General features: G+C 42.3%; 2 protein-coding genes across 5 annotated transcripts in view; one reads left to right on the forward strand and one right to left on the reverse strand.

The window, feature by feature from the left end:
- The window catches only part of slc12a4 (solute carrier family 12 member 4), a 193,819-nt gene that overhangs the window by 167,071 nt on the left and 10,139 nt on the right, over window positions 1–16,609 (reverse strand). For 2 of the 4 annotated variants that reach the window (XM_061277527.1, XM_061277528.1), the window contains 2 exons: window positions 15,654–15,787; window positions 14,660–15,570 (listed from right to left, as the gene is read on the reverse strand). The exons of the other annotated variants lie outside the window; for them this stretch is intronic. In XM_061277527.1, the coding sequence (XP_061133511.1) occupies window positions 15,479–15,570; window positions 15,654–15,787 (226 nt within the window). In that variant the 3' untranslated portion in view covers window positions 14,660–15,478. Of the gene's footprint in view, window positions 1–14,659; window positions 15,571–15,653; window positions 15,788–16,609 lie in introns of those variants that run through there. 4 annotated transcript variants of the gene reach the window in all.
- Window positions 7,846–10,059, forward strand: LOC133153271 (uncharacterized). Its single transcript, XM_061277453.1, has 2 exons — window positions 7,846–8,116; window positions 8,440–10,059. The coding sequence occupies exon 2, from the start codon at window positions 8,529–8,531 to the stop codon at window positions 9,351–9,353; it is 825 nt and encodes a 274-aa protein (XP_061133437.1). The 5' UTR covers window positions 7,846–8,116; window positions 8,440–8,528; the 3' UTR covers window positions 9,354–10,059.

The following is a 16,609-nucleotide window of genomic DNA, read 5'->3' on the forward strand; positions in this document are numbered from 1 at the left end:
GCTTGTAAATAAAAGGCACAGGTTGGTCGCATCCACCGTAAAGTGTTTTTTGTCCATGGCTGGTCAGTCAAAAGCAGAGTGCTTCGTCGAGAGGCCATTCTTGGTGTGGCTAATGAAAACGATCAAAAACAAAACAAGCAGTTTTCGGATTTTACATTGCCAATTGGAAATCAATTATACATGGTCCATTCTGTCTCTTCAGAATGTTATTTTCATACTTCAAATATCACGGCCAATAAAGGTTTTACCAGGGCGACAGTGTCGCCGTGGGATACAGCTGACCAGTGTGATGGAACAGATTGTTTGACCTCCGAGTGCGGTGTTGTGTAATTTCACTAGAACAGTCATGACCTGTGAGCAGTCCAAACTTCTCTTTAGACTTGATGAACTGCAGCCAAAAACGTTGTTCTTTCCGCCCAGTACTTTTCTGCTGAGTATTAAAGAAAGCATAAATGAACACTGAATCCCAGTGTTTGAGATTAGTGAGTTTGTTTAATCTCCAAACGTGCGGATGTTAAACAGCATCTTTTGTTGGGATTTTGCAGAATACACATTTTGCTTAGCTTGAGGCAAAGATAAAAATATGTGGCAAACAGCTGAGACTTTGTTTTATTGATTTGTATAATGTCCAAATGTATTAAAAGTATGCAAAGTGCATTTGCTGTGCCAATGTTTGCCTTCTTAAAATAAATCTTTGGTTGTACGCTTAACAAATACTGGACGAATAATATGGAGTACAACCTCATACATGACAATGAAAATCCAGTGCTAGTGAGGCATAAATGAATCCACCGTTTGCTGTTACATCAACCCCAATTTCATGGACGACGTGGTGAAAAAGGATTACCACCCGATTTATATACGTTTAAAGGGAAACACGGGGCTGCGGAGGAGCTCGCGGTTAATCCTCGGAATACTCCAAGGTTGGATGTTCTGCGAACCTGTTGGTCTGTCCTGATGACTGAGGTTACAGAAGCAGTGGGAAAGGCTAGAGTGGTTGCACCCAAAGTGATGACGATGTCAAAGGATTATGTGTGGGGCTAACAATACTAATGGCACTTCTTTTGCATTATGATAATTGCCAAGACAAAATTGCTGCCTAATTTTTCCCTGTTTCTAATTATTGGGCTCTTCAATGCTAGCGGGCTGTGGGAGCAGAGCATTGGCAGGCAATTAAACTCCCGCAATTATGCCTCTATTGTAAAAAAACGGCTTTACCAAGGATTTGTAGGGCACGGGATGATTGCTTGGTGACGCAGGTGAGAAGATCCTTTAAGATGACTGCTACCGTTCTGTCACCAAAGCCAGAAAAAAACAAAATCTGAAAAAGTAGCCGGCCACCTAAGGCAGATATCAGCTCGTTCAGTATTATGCTGATTTATTTATTGTATTTTCCAGACTGTAAACCGCTACTTTTTGCACAAGCTTTGAATGCTGCGGCTTATAGTCCGGTGCGGCGTATTTATGGATTTTTCATGATTTTTATGATATTGTATAATTCACGCATATTCTCTAACAAATGGAAATTAAACATTGAAACACCTGCGGCTTATAGTCCAGTGCATCTTATTTATGAACAAAACTGGATTTTCCCCGGATTTTAGCTGGTGCGTCTTATAGTCCAGAAATTATGGTATTTCACAATTTACTTTTGGGAATTGTCAGAGTCAGAGTCAGTTTTATTGTCAATTCCTTCATGCCAAGACACACAAAGAAATCGAAATTACGTTTCCCCTATCCAACGGTGACGAGACACAGTAGTAATATTATCAAAGCAGAATGTACACTCGAATATATGCCGTGTTCAATATGAAGTCATCTATGTCTTTGTTTAAGACGATCAGTCCAATATGGCTACTGGAAGTCAGTCATAGTGATCAATAATAGAAAAATAAGTAGAAGGATGACAATTACAGTTAAAATTGTATGAGTTACAACAATTTTGATCCTAGAAGTGTGATACTGCTGAATTTCCCCCGACACCCCCCGCCCTCCTCCCATGGTTCTGAAACGTGAACAAATGGAAAAGGTTGACCGATTCCCTGGAACGGATTGTGATCGACCTCCCGCTGTACTTGCAAAGAGAGCATTTTCAGGGTGGCGAGCTCGGCAGGATTATAGCATTCGCGGAAGCGAGCAGTGACCTGATGCAAATGTGTGTTTTGGGGAGTTCCAAGTGAGGAACGGTGGGATGTAGAAGGGGTGAGGCCATCTGGAAAACTACAAAAACAGGAGGATGTTGATGAGAGACTAGACCCAGCATAGCAGAAAAAGAGACCACCTACTTTGTCTCTATTTGTCTTACACAAGTCACTGATCCGGCGCAGCGTAGTCGAAAGGCTTCGGGAGAGCCGGGGGTTGAAAAGCTTACACTGGGGCTTGAGTGGGGGAAAAAAAATCAATATCCAAGTAAATGATATGGTGTCTAAACTCAGATGAAAGACAAAAACATGGACACGGATGATTGGGCCAGCAGTCAGAATCAGTGAGAGTATAGAATGGAGTTTTTAAAAAAGTAGCAGGAGGTTTGTGTTTTTGAAGGTTTTATGACATGCATAATTTTTTAGGATGATTTTCTACTAAATCAAACCGTGAGTCAGATCAAGGTCTCATATACCGCAGAGCAATCAAAAATCAGCCAGGGTTGTTTCAAAATTTAACTTCCTGCCTGAAGAAGAAGGGATTGATTGGAGAGGAAACGTCGACGTAATTACAGATAAGAAAATGTATTTCTGATGAGTTCGAAGCCACAAAATTTCAAAGCCAAATTGAGGCCAACGAATGATTTGTAAGATAACATTTTCATTTTCCCAACACGTCTCGCTTCAGGCTACAAGTGCGCGGAATTTTTTCCATTCGTCACCTCGATTGTTGATCTTTCCATTCAGGTGTAGCAATATTTGTCCGCACATGTACAGTAGAGAGGCACGACGCTTCCAAATAGAAAAGTAGAGATGGTGGATTGTGGCTCCGAGGCTTTCATTATGCCTTCCAAATTTCCCGCCGTACGGTCTATTAATTCACAATATAATTGATCAACATTTTTCTATAGCGTCCATTAACTGTTAGCCTGGGGGGGCCAGTCAAAATAGACGCAGACACAAAAGGCCATTATCAGCTGCTGCGGTTCTTGTCAATTTAAATGGATGTCATTCATCAAACTGCCTGCAAAAACAAATAAACATATCTGCAACAGGTTTCTGCTTGGGGGAAAAAAATCCGGGCTGAATCAGATATAACATCTTTCAAAATTGAATGACAGTGAGGCCCTCGAAAGTTGTCGAAATCTTTGCCGTATCTAAATAAAGCAGATAACGATTTTATAATGGAGACAATTTTGACCCCGGACCAGCTTATTGCCATCCCCATTATTACAATCAAACAAAATGGAAAGCAGACAAGCATCTATCTCTCCATCTCTTTCAAGCTGTGTCATGTTGCGTGTGTCTTCAGTGAAACTTCCAGCTCACTGTGAGACGCATCTGCAATGCAGTGCCGAGGGAATGGTTGCACCCGAGGGAACAGGAAATCGTGTGTGTCTGTGTCCGTGTGTGCGTGAACAGTAGGAGAAGACAAGCAAAGGCGAGAAGAAGAAAGAAGATGCAAGTGTTGTCAACCAACAAGATGGATGCCTGGGGGACAGGGATAGCTCACACATCATTCAAGGATTTTATATAATACATATGGCAAAGACAGTCGCCTTTACACGACTAGCTTCTAGAATTAAATCTTTACAGTTGCAACCCGTCAGCTGGAGGATTTTTTTGCTGTGTTATGGGGGAAAGTTTGAGTTCTGAATGAGCTGCTGTTTGAAAAAAAAAAGAGAAAGCGCTAAAGTCGCTGATGCATTTTCTGCCGTTAATTGAACAAACAAAAACACAAATGGAGGAGTTGCTAATAGTGAGCTAACGCTGTAGTGAATGGACAACGTGACACACTGAGTTTATATCACTTGATTGGTCACACTTGGAAAAGGCAGTCATAAACATATGTCTGTTTTATGAACCAGCTTAAATTCTCTTTTATTATATTTTCTGTTTTAAAATGTATACATTACAATACAATGTTATTTTCACGTTTTGTTGGGTGACATTATGATTCCTGTTAATAGTTAGAAAATATTTGCAATACAACTAAATTGAGTTAAGAGCTTGGTCATGGAATGAATTCAACCCCCAAGTCAAAATAGCACTGTTTCGTTATTTTCTGCCATTACTGCAGAAACATGGCCCATTTTAGAGTGTCAAAAAATCAAACACACCGACCATTTGTACCTCAAAGTGCTGTCACATAGAAATGGCGGGGAGGGAGGGTCATCCACCCTGCCTCCCGCAAACATTATTAATGGCGTCATCATTTTTCCCTCGCTCACTCTATTTCCCCTCTGATAGCGCGGCCCCGCTCGCTCCTGTTCTGCCATGTTTTTGTAATTGCTCCAACAGCCTTCCTTATGCTGAGCATATACGTTTTTTTTGTGTGTGTCCCTATCCAGAGGCTGTGTGCATATGCATGTGTGTGTGTGTACGTCGTGACTCCCACAATTTTGCCAACCGGGGGGCCGGCTGTGAATTTGTGGGGCAGAACCAAGCTGCAGGGCAAGCGCCACACGAAGCGAAAATGAGCGCCTGCAGGCCACCGTTGTTTGATGACCGTGAAAACACTTGCGGTTAACGCAAAGTGAGTGACCGGCTGTCAAGGGGGAGGCCACGCGTATGTGTGCGTGTGTATGCGTAGCCCTGACTATGCACCACAAGACCTCATTCTATTGTATGTCGCCTTGACGAGCTTTGATGCGTCCAGCGGAACTTCATATTGCTGCTTTCAAGTCTATGAGCAGTTCTATTTAATGAAAAACAATCAACGTTTTTTTGTCGCTTCAAATCCAATCGCAATTAAAAACATCAGGGAAGCAAAGGATAACTAAAAAATATTAATGAACAAACAAGCTTTAGAATCGCTTTACTATAGGTCCTCTAACAACTAACACATGCTAAAAGTAGCTCATGATTAATAGAGGTCATAACAATTCTTTTTTAGGAAGTTTATGAGGAAAGAAAAACATCCTTATTACTGCTTTCAATTGCAGCTGAGGTGAGTGAAACGGTTTGGTCTGGCTTTCCCTGAGGACTGAAAGTCACAGATATGAACCAAGGTTAGATCAAGTGAAGTGTAAGTGCAGAGAAATTGCAAAGGAGCAAGTGACCAAGCGTGAGTGCCCGTTACCGCCGAAACAGCCGCCGTCCCCGACACGGCTGCCGCCTTTTCCCGTTGTTAAATGAAGGCACTTACAATGCAGGGAGGGACGTGTGAAAGGGAAGTGAAAGGGAAAAAAAACACTCTTCTCAAAAAGGTTATTTCATACCACTTCAGAGCCCAAGACTTTAGTTTTAGAAAAGTATGTGAAGAAGAATATGATGGAAATTGTAAAGACAACCAAGTGAGCAAAGATGTGAACTGCTTTTCTAGTTTCTCTCATAAGTAGCCTGGTTCGGTGTCAGGTTTGTCACTGATTTTTCTCGACAGGGTTATTTCATACCACTTTAGAGGCCAAGATTGTGTTTTTACAAAACTAAGTGAAGAATATGATGGAAAATTGTAACGACGACCAAGAGAATAAAGACGTAAACTGCTTTGCTAGCTTTTATTAGCCGTAGCCTGGTTAGCTGTCAGGTTTGTCACCATCTCTTCTCAAAAAAGTTATTTCAGAGGCCTAGATTTTAGTTTTACAAAACCAATTGACGAACAATACGATGGAAATTGTAACGACAACCAAGATAGCAAAGGCGTAAACTGCTATGCTAGTTTCTCTTATTAGCCGTAGCCTGGTTAGCTGTCAGGTTTGTCAAACATGATCAAACGTTATCTGCGTTTTGGAAGTCTCTTGGCCAATATTTTCAGAGCAAATGACATCTGTTCTGTTTTAACAAAAGAAACACCAAGCAAAAGGTGTAGCTGATGCTATATAAGCTTCCCGTATGTCTTTTCCTCTTAAAACCACAGCGGGCTCTCTCTAATGCAGCGAGTTTGTTCATCAATAATGTCGACGCCAGACGCCACAAGCAGTAAACTACGCGCCGTGATGATGTGGTAAATACAGATGATTACAGAGCAGTTTTCATCATCAATTTAAAGCTCTCTGTGGTTAAATTAGACTCCTCTCACCCGCTGCCCTCCTACATTTGCACCCCCCGCCGAACCAAACCCCCTTACCCTCCCGCCACTGCTATTCTCATGCACACACACACGCTTTATTACGCAGTGACATTACCACATCCCTGTAGGCAGCTGTGCATCTCCGTATGACTGATGAGCGTAATTTCTCCCAAACAACAGAATGATCACTTTGGTGGCGAGCGCTTAAAATCGCTCCCTCTCCCTTCCTTCCTCCTCCTGTCCTTGCTCTTGTGTCTTCTTTTCAGCCAGGAAAAACAAAACGACACAAAAGAAAGATTTCTTTTCTCCTCTAATGGAAACACATTGATGTGAAATTACTCCTCATGTTCTTATAATGCCGAGAGCCCCATTAAACACATTTGGTACGAATAACAGCATTTAAAGCCACTCAACTTTTATGTTTGTTTATGGGCAACAGTTGGATAATAATACCCATATATGAATACTACATAGGGGTCTAAGGTACAATGGAAACCTTTGAAGGTGACAAGATGGAAGTTCTCGGAAGAAGGTCAAGGCCAGGGATTCCCTTATTAGCATAAATCGTGCACAACCCACAGGCCTGTATATTAGCCCCATATACCTGTCTGGGCACTACTGTTTACCGGGAGATATACTGAGTGAAAGGCTAGTTACGACTCGTCGGTCTCTCTCCCGGCCTTATAGGTTCAGCCTCAGTGGGCTGTCCTCACGCATTCTCCCATCTGTCAGTCACATGGAGAAAAAAACAAATCCACCTGTCCGCTTAGCTGATTAGGTGGACGCCACCCTGTCGGGGCCTGTCGAGGGTGTGAGAAGTGAGTCGGGCAGCGCCACCCACTGGTGATGGGAGGCTCGTTAAGATTGCTCTACACCTTTCATTATTAATCCATCTAGTATCCATCCAAATAAGAGGATGAAGAACGACTGTCACTGAAGTGTTGCTTTCTGTGCGTAATGAGTCTTTGATCACTAAAGCGAAAGACCTATTTTTTTGTGGCTCAGAGCTATAGCCAAAATTAGTATAGGCGTTAAAAAGTAGTGTATTAAAGTGGCAGTACAGATTCTTGTCTAAACGAGACTTTAGTAGTAAAAGTTGAAATACTGATTAAATTCCTTCAAAAGTCAAAAAGTGAATACATATGTAAACAGTTATTTTGTTGTCATTTTAGTTCTATTTATTTATTCAGACTATCATGTGTGCAAATCTCATAAGCGTGTATGTCCGTCTCGAGTTCTCAAAAGTCGCCATTTGGTTTGTTGGATAAGGGAGACATCTAAAACATCAGCGTCCCTCGAGGACCAGGATTGGACCTCGCTGAGTTAAAGTGTGCCACAATATAATGCAGCTGCATTTCAGCCGACCCTTTTGAAGGATGTTTGCAATTACAATGCAGCTAATTTATTCCATATCGGCCAATTACTTTTTTTTACAATTTTCAGAGCTGCTATTCGGGTGCTCAGATTTAATCAGTCGTGTACGTTCAAAAGTGCCATGTCCTCTAAAGAGATTGACAAAGTTGCTGGGGACATACGTGAAATTCCTTAAAGGGAAACGGCGAGCTGATGTAGCAGAGGAAAGGACGTGTTCTGGATGCTCGACAAAATGCCATGTGCCTTTAAGAGGGTTACCCTCCCACCCCCTCTTCCAAATGCCCCCCCCCCCTCCCACCACCACCTTCCTCACTCAGCCACACAGACCTTCCTTCTGTGAGCATTGCCGAGGCAGCTCCGGTCCCTCATGTCTCTTTGCGAGGAGCATCAACATACTTCCCACGGCATCACTGGAGACGATCCAGACCAACGCGTTGGGGAACTCCACGCAACTCCACAAACGGACTTGTGCCGGAGTAGAAATGGGCAAAAGTGTCAATTTTGATGGCGGAACTTCTAAGTGGGACTGAAATGAGAGGTCACTTCTGAGTGGAGCGACACCCGAATGGACCGGACTTCTTGAGGAAAGGTCACATCTTAAAGTTACAGGCAAAGTACTTGTTATATTCGGTAGCTTCTTCAGGAAAAAGTGAAGTGAAAGTAACAATATAGGCTGTTTTCATTATCGTTATCTGTCCCTGAAGCGCTTTCCAAATGCTATGAAATGGAGACACTCTTTAAAGAATGTCTTGAATGGTCCCGGCAGTGCTTTTGATTCACTAGCCGGGCGTTTATCTTAATTCTTCAGCTCTTTCAGAGAGTCTGCATTAAAGACTGCGTTCATATCGCTATCGGGGGAGAAGAGAAGAGGGTAATGTTTCTTTTATGAAGTCTGTTTGTAAAACTTTACAGCTGTCAGCAGGAGGAAGAGTCGAGTGGCTTGCCATGGCCGGGAAGTAAATAAATCTGGACTTGAAGTGAGGCTTTTGAGGACGGGAGTCATGTTCACGGGGGACAGCGTGGTCAGTGGCCACCTCCTGACTGGGGGTGCGTTCAAGCCCCATCAGGGACTGGAAGTAAATGCGTCACTTCAAATGGAGAATGGACAACACTTTGGGACTTTTCCTCCATACCAGGGTCAGAACGTCACGAATGCCAGCTTGCCCAACGTGGAGAACAACGATATTACAACCGCATTTAAACCGACACCTCAACCGGGGCCTCCCGCTGCACTCAAACTAGGGCAGGAAGGCTTTAAGAAAGTCTGCAGGACCGAGGAGCACGGCCCCAGTCCCTTCCCCGGACTGGCCTCGGGGGTACTGGAGATGCGCGTTAAAGAAGGGAGTAAGATCCGCAACTTGATGGGCTTCGCAATGGCGCGGATGCAAGGCGACCAAGGACTCTGTGGTGCCAGAGAAGGCGGACTCAGACAGGTGGTCTTCACCGGCTCGGGCCGCGCCGTCACCAAGACCATCACGTGTGCCGAGATCATGAAGCGGAAAGTGGGCTCGCTGCACCAGCTGACCAAACTGCAGTATAAGGTGGTCAAGGAGGTGTGGGAGAACACTGAGGGGGGCACGTCAGAGATGACCGTGCACAGAACCGTGCCCTCCATCAGCATCCTGCTATCTAAAGACCCACTGGACCCTCAGGAGCCGGGCTACCAACCCCCAGAGACTCTCGGCGCACTGTGGGAGGACAGTGTCGAGCGCGCCACGGCGTCGGCAATCAAGAGACCCCCGGACACTTTGCCGTTCAGAGGTTTACAGCACTGTAAGCGTGTGTGCTCGGGCGAAGGGGTCTCCGTGACCCCCCTCTTGCACTGACTGGATGTCAGAGTCCACTTGAGCACAACTCTGAGACAATCAGAAGAGCCACTGAGACGGAGCAGCGCATTGGGACGAGACCTAACTACCAATTGCAGCCTAACTGGGAGGTTCTGAGCTTGCCTTCTGTACAGACAGACATCATAATTGTGTCAATTATGTACCCGCTGTGAAACCTTAAACCTGATGACGATACTTTTAAGACTGAAAATAAGCCATGAACTGCAAAGACATTTTTTCTTGTTTGTTTCAAGCAAAGGTTACGAAAAAAATTAACTGCTGAAAACTGCTGATGACAAATGAAAATCTTGACATTGACCATTTTTTTTGTATTACATGTTTTCTTTCCGCTATGATTTTTTTTGGGCTGTGTTGAATGTCAAACTTGCCAGAAGATATTTATTAAAAATGGTGAAATTGCCTATTTATTTAATAATGCATTTAATCAACTAATCCACCCTAAAAAAACTTTTGTGTTAAAGTTTCATTTTAGACTCCTGGCTGAACCTAGTTACCGACTACTATTTATCCACCAGATGGCGCTACATTTCCTCATTTAAAGCATGCAGCAAAATGTGACACATCATAATGTGTGTGTGTGTGTGAGTGTGTGTGTGTGTCTGCCTGCCTCTCTGTTGACAAATGCAAATCACACCATTGTCCATTTTTAATTTGTCCCACTATTAAACACAATTTCCGCCCTTTATGGAAACGCCTATGCTGTATTTTATCTCCGCCCGGCTGAATGCGCAAAGCTGTGATTGAAAAGAAAACCGACTTGCCGATCCTTTCTGATAAGAGCGACGGCGGTAAACTTTTTGGACGTCGCGTAGAAAAAGCTGATTTAATGACAAAGCTGTTGATAAGGCTCATCTCCTCACCCCGCCCCAGCCTGGCAGAGGAGCCCGGCGGCTGGTGGGGATGGGGGGGCACAGAAAATACAGGCAGCGATTATCATTAAGATAACAACATAACATCGCACAACACAGCAGAGGGACGGATTAAAACTAGGGTTGACAGTGGCTCACACTGCACTCTTCCTCAAAAGTATGTAACACATTATGTCCCCCCCACTACTACCGTCACTTTTAGCCTTGGGGCCTGCACGCATATTTTCTGAACAAGGTGTATTCTAATTATATTTCTCAAAATGGCCTTAAACAAAAACAATTGATTCTGAAAGGGAGATTTTATCCTAATCAACGAGTTATTTTTCTACTTAATCTACCGTGCCTTTTGGGGATAATAGCCTAGACAAGTGGAAGCGTGTCTGAAGCCGTTTGCCATTGATCTTAATGAAAATCTGCAAACGCAGATGTCAGCATCCTTAAGTAAATTAATCAAAGTGACTCCGCGTAACCACAGCGACAAATCGACTCTGCACACAGAAAGAAAGAAAGAAAGAAGTCGCTGCATTTTCCTTGGGATCGTTTTTTCGTAGCCTTTCATCACATTTCAACCGGTGATCGGCGGTCACCTGGACAGTCAAAGAGCCGAACTTAATGATTAACCTCGTAGCAAATCCCATTTGGGGGAAAAAAAAATTGTCACAAGGCTGAATAAGAAATGCTGCGACTGCAAGCGCTCAGGTGGGAAGCAAAACGGCGTGTCCTCGAAACTAGCCCGAAGGTTATCGCTCCAGGGTCGCCCGTTATCAAGCAGGTAACAGCTTTCATCCCGGAACCGATAGGACAATCGTTGCGCAATGCAGGTCAAAAAGATATTCCCTAATCGACCTGCATCTGCTATCTGGGAATTCTGGTGGGGCCGAGCGTAAAATGCAGCGGCGAGGTGGGGGTAATTAGGGGTAACAGCGGAGTGAGAGCGCAGATAAAAGATTGTGACAAAAGTATTATCCCGGAGCCAAATCCAATGTGGCTGTGGAGGAATAGCAGAGGAGTCAAGCAAGTAGCAATACGGACAAGGTTATTCACACAACCTGAGAGTTGATTACAGTTATATTATTTGTTTGCAAACAGTCAACATGGATTTGGGGGAGATGCAGGCCCTCGCCCAAAACAAAACACATTTATACGTGATGCACGCAGTATATTTAACCCTCATACATTCTTATCTCTATTCTTTATAGGAGCCTAAGAAGGCAAACCTCCAAAAATTACGTTTAAATTTAACTATTGAAAACCATGTAAACTAATAAAGTCCTTTATTATCCCATTTTGATTGACTGCCATATTTTTCCCATTCAAAGCATGCAGCAAATAAATTGGAACTTATATTGTTTTCTGCAAGAATGCATGATTTCAACAGAAATAAGCACACCTCAAGCTGGATATTAGTTTCTGTGTATTTTATTTTACCACCAGATGGTGCTACTTTTTCCCGATTTGTACATTTGTGAAAAGCATGCGGCAAAACACCACGTTTTTCAGTTTAATGCAGTGCTTCTCAAATAGTGGGGCGCGCCCCCGAAGGGCGGTGCTATACCTGGGGGGGCGCGTGTGACCCTGGGGAACAGGCTTTTTTTTTGGCAGTACTAGAATAATGTGTAATTGGGCATCTACTACAGCAGGGGGCAGTGGCGCTCTCATTGTTACTTCTGTCACGTTTGCGACAGTCCAACATTTTACGACTTACAAGACAAGTTAGGATAGTCACGGTGGGGAGGGGGGGGGCGCGAATAGTTTTCTTCTTGCTGGGGGGGGGCGTAACAGAAAATAATTGAGAAGCACTGGTTTAATGCAAGCATGCTCTGCTTTTGAAATCTTGGGATGATGTGTTACTGATGTCGGTATGAGTGGCCTAGCTTATTTCGTTCACCAGATGGCACGACTTTTCCTATTCAAAGCATGCAGCAAAAATTCACACCTTACTGTATTATTCATAGTGTGGCTGTAAAAAGTGTTTCAGGCCCCACTCTGTCTAGTGTCCACACATCGATTCAACGAGTTTGAAAACATTTTTCCCATGTTTCTTATTTGCTTGGGCTTAGAAATGCAATCCATCTCATTGACGGCTATTTCTTATGTAAAGCAAAATATTACCAAAACGTAAACACGACACCCTCGTAATAAACATTAGTTTTAAGACTGACGCGTTGGCGATTTCTTATGAGGGGACGCAAGAGTAACATTGTGTTTACTAAGGGTGGGAAAAGGAGCATGTGCTTTGAATGTCAATGAGTTCATTTTGAAAGTTAACATAATGAAAGTGTTGGTGCTTATTCGTTCGGCCGCCGCCTCGGATGAGAGTGAGGTCTCGCGGATGGCGTGGGAGTTCGCTATCTGGCAGCCTCCAGATGGCTCCGTCTTCTCTTATCTAGAAGAATGGGGTGCTGCCTCAATTTTTCAAGCCGTCTTATCTGGGAATCCTTTTAAATTTAATATTTACAGAGGCCTATGTTTTGTGCCGGAGTGGAGTCGACATTGCTTCAGTCGGTTGCGTAGCTGCTGTTGTTGTTTTTTTCGTTTAACTCTTCAAGTGAGGGTTGGGGGGTGATGACTGATTACGTGACAGAGACGAGAGAATAGGAGTGGAAGAAATGCCAAACAAAATGAAGAAGGCTACAAAAGGAAACATTTCATTTGCGATTTTGCATTGAACGCAAAAAGAGGGGGAGCATGATGACTATGTAATTACAAAAATAAAGCTCATACTTGAAGATACCGTATACAAACAAACTGGGCTTTGTCACTTTTTACGCACAAGAATACACGTTATACAAAATATACTTAAAATTATAAAACAAAAATCTTACTATGAAACATCAGAATGCATATTAAAAGTGTCTGAGATTATATTGGAGACATGAAGAGAGACAGACCAGACACTCCACAGGCCTCATTTGTAATTTTACCACTAGATGCTGCTTTGCTATTTCAACTTTTTTTTTTTTGTTAAGTTTTTTTGCGCGGACCACTCACCAGCGCCTCCAACCCTGAGGCTGGAATTACGAAGAAGAGCGTGTCATGGCCGCCACAACATCAATACCAAAAGTTCAAAACCAAGATTTTTTTTCCCCAGAGAATTGACATTTTAAATTGCATGAGGATTTAGGAAATTCGTATCCTCCAAAACATGAATATATTCAAAGCTTAATAGTACGGTGGCTTAAGTACAGCAAGAGACTAAGAAACGTTCGTTAGTTAAACACGCCATTGTGTGAACCTCCATTACATTAAATCCCTCCTTTATTGAAGATTTTAGGAGAACACTTAAGCAGCCATTGAAATGTCTTATTGTAACATAAGGACTATGGCGCAAACGAGCAGCTACTCCTTGGCAAAGTGTCCGCTTATGTTCTTTTCATTTTGAAGGAAAAATAAATAAATAAAACAATAAAGCCTCCGCGTTGGATTAATCAGTGCGTCCGAGGATGTAATTGCAGTGCTGGAGTCAAAAGCTGGAATTGCAGATAATGAACACATGGCCGTGAGGCTGCCAACATCCAGGGCAGAAGAAATGACAAGTTACAAAACTGTGACTTCAGCATCATTTAAAGCCTCACTAGGAAATGAGGGCACTTTGTAATTGCTTTCGACAGCAGGCCTTTTTTTTTTTTTAGCAAATGTTACTTCCGTCTCACTAGTGACCACACGAAAACTCTCCAATATGTTAAAACTTCAATTAGGAGTATTGACTTCAATATTTTAATTAGTATACATATATTTTTACGGTCAAAGGAGGGTGCAAAATATTAAATTATTTACTGTAAAGGCTGAGTTGCTACTGTGTGAAGAGTGTGTAGCATCGGAAGAACATGATTCCTTCCTGACGTGTCTTTTCAATTAAGTCCCATATGTGTTGACCTAAACCTCCACCTCAATAAATAAATAAATGAATAAATAAATAAATTAATAAATACTACAAAGCACTAGCTTGTGGATGTGTAGCATTACGGAAACTGCACTATCAAATGTAAACCATCCTTTGCAATATGCTTATTTTACAAATACAAAAAATGGATGATAGATAAACAGTTTTAACGATCACAATTATAAAAATGACAGTTGTACATTGCTGCCCTCTGGTGGCGACACTTCAAAGAACCCACAACTGAGATTTAGCGAACGGTAAGCTTGAAATGCCATTAAATCATCATACTGCAATATACAATGTATTGTGATTATTATAGATAAAATTAAAGAATTGCCATATAATGAATTAAATGGTAAAAATGGAGATGTAAATAGGTTGTGGCGCTGTTTGAGGTTATGCTCATCCATATGTGCCTCAGCCACTGGGAAATGTGTCCTATTTAAGATCTGCTATTAAGTGTGATAATTCATATTAATATAATGAGTTTTGTTTATTTTAACTATACAAAGTACAAAGCACAAGTGCAAAAATACTGTATAGTAAAATAATTTATTGAAGGGAATCAAATCATAGAAATGTATACTTTTTTGATGTGATAAGTTTTGTAATTTAGTAAAAAAAATCTATCAAAGTTAGTACTGCCGACATGAATTTACAATATAAAAGTAACTACTGTACAAAGGTGGATATTCCTTGACATTTATACAAACCAGTTTGGTGTTGGGGCAGAACACAACAAAGCAAAAATATAATTACTGAACTCAATGGAATTAAATTTAACTGACTTAAAAGTAAATCTATTTCGGGATTTTTGGCATTTTTCTGTCATTGCACTACTTTTCATTCATCCTCCCTTTAAAAAACAAACTGCTCACTTCATCTGAGAACAAAAACTATGAACATATAAGTTATAACAAAACAAAAAAAACTTTGCATGCAAGTTGAATACTTAAGTCTTACACTCAGTAGAGCCTCTTACCTTATAAACGTGAAAAACTAAAAGAGTCAAATAAATAAATAAATAAAGTGCATGCCCCTCCCCCTCGGAATCCCGCAAAATCCAAATCCTCCTTGACCTTGTGTACACTACATAGCCAGTCGTCCTGCTTCTACTATACATTGCATCAGGGTGGGGAACCCATGTGTCATGTGATCCAGTCCACCATCGGAGAACTGAAATGACCCACAGTAGGAAAAAGATCCTTTCCCCCTTAACTGCTCAAAATAAATGTTCTGATAATCTACTGGACGTTATACATTATCTTATGTATAAAGACACCCTATTCTAATGTGAACAGCTAACCCTTGAGGAGGAATGTTGAAGCACCTCCGTGGTCCGTTCTGATTGGTCACGAGTAGATGGTGATGACCTCGCGTCCGCCACCTCGCACGAGCAGCACCCTCTCCATACCTTCCGTCAAAACCTCTAAAAACTCCATATCTGAAGTGGGCGCAAAAGTGAAGGGAACAACGGCAAAAAATTGCTCTTGTGGTGCGTCCCTTGCCGAGGCGATAAAAGGATACAATTCTCGTCTCCGTCCGTGTCACGGGGCGGTCCCGGCATGTTAAGGAGCACTAACCGAGCGTCGTGGGACCTGTTGACGATCACCTCGTTCAGCTTCACGGCTGTGTGCATGCGCCGCACGTTGGACTGGTCCCTGGAGTTGAAAATGTATACTTGTGTATATTTTCTTAAAAAATTAAAAAATGTTTTGTTCTGTGTCGCGTGGTTTGGCGGGCTAGTTTAGCTCATTAGCATGTAACTCTATACTATACTTCTGAAGTAAACCAACTAAATAAAACACAATGATAAAGAATACAAATATAATTGACATTCTAACCACTTACCATACTGTAGCTACACTTGTGAGAAAATTCTTAACAAGTATCATATTTTCACACACTATAAGGCACTTTGGGTTAAACGGCGCAGACTCAATTACGGCGGCTATTTCTGTAAATCGACGGTGCACCGCGTCATACGGCTAGAACATACGGAATACAAAAAAGTCAGCTAACCAAAGAGTTCGGTAATACTTCATTCTTCTATTTAATATACTGTACTCACATTATTGTTAATCAATCTTCATCCACAAATCCATCAAAGTCCTCATCTTCTGTTTCCCAAATAAACAGCTGGGAAAGTTCGCCATTAAATACGTCGAGTTGCCGGAGTCAGTCTCGTAGTAACGTTGCTCTTCAGCAATGAGCCCAATTTCCCAGAGAGCTCGGACAAGGGTTAAAGCCGATACTTTTGCGCAGGCATCCACGATCTTTCTCTTCCGTACTCTACATATTAAACCTTATTAAAAGGCGGCCCTTCGATTTTTGAGAAACTTAAAGTCTTTTAACTGCGCATCATAGTGCAGAAAATACGGTACAGCAAATCTTAGATACTTTTCCCCAAGTAACATTCAAGAAAACTCCCGTGCCTGGTTCCGGACATACTACAAGTGTGAGCAAACCACATACAAGGACTT

This window comes from Syngnathus typhle, linkage group LG4 (genome assembly GCF_033458585.1).
Source record: "Syngnathus typhle isolate RoL2023-S1 ecotype Sweden linkage group LG4, RoL_Styp_1.0, whole genome shotgun sequence".
NCBI classification, from domain to species: domain Eukaryota; kingdom Metazoa; phylum Chordata; class Actinopteri; order Syngnathiformes; family Syngnathidae; genus Syngnathus; species Syngnathus typhle.

Excerpts from the sequence above, each read along its gene's own strand:
- LOC133153271 (XM_061277453.1), top strand. The coding sequence starts at position 8,529 with ATGTTCACGGGGGACAGCGTGGTCAGTGGCCACCTCCTGACTGGGGGT.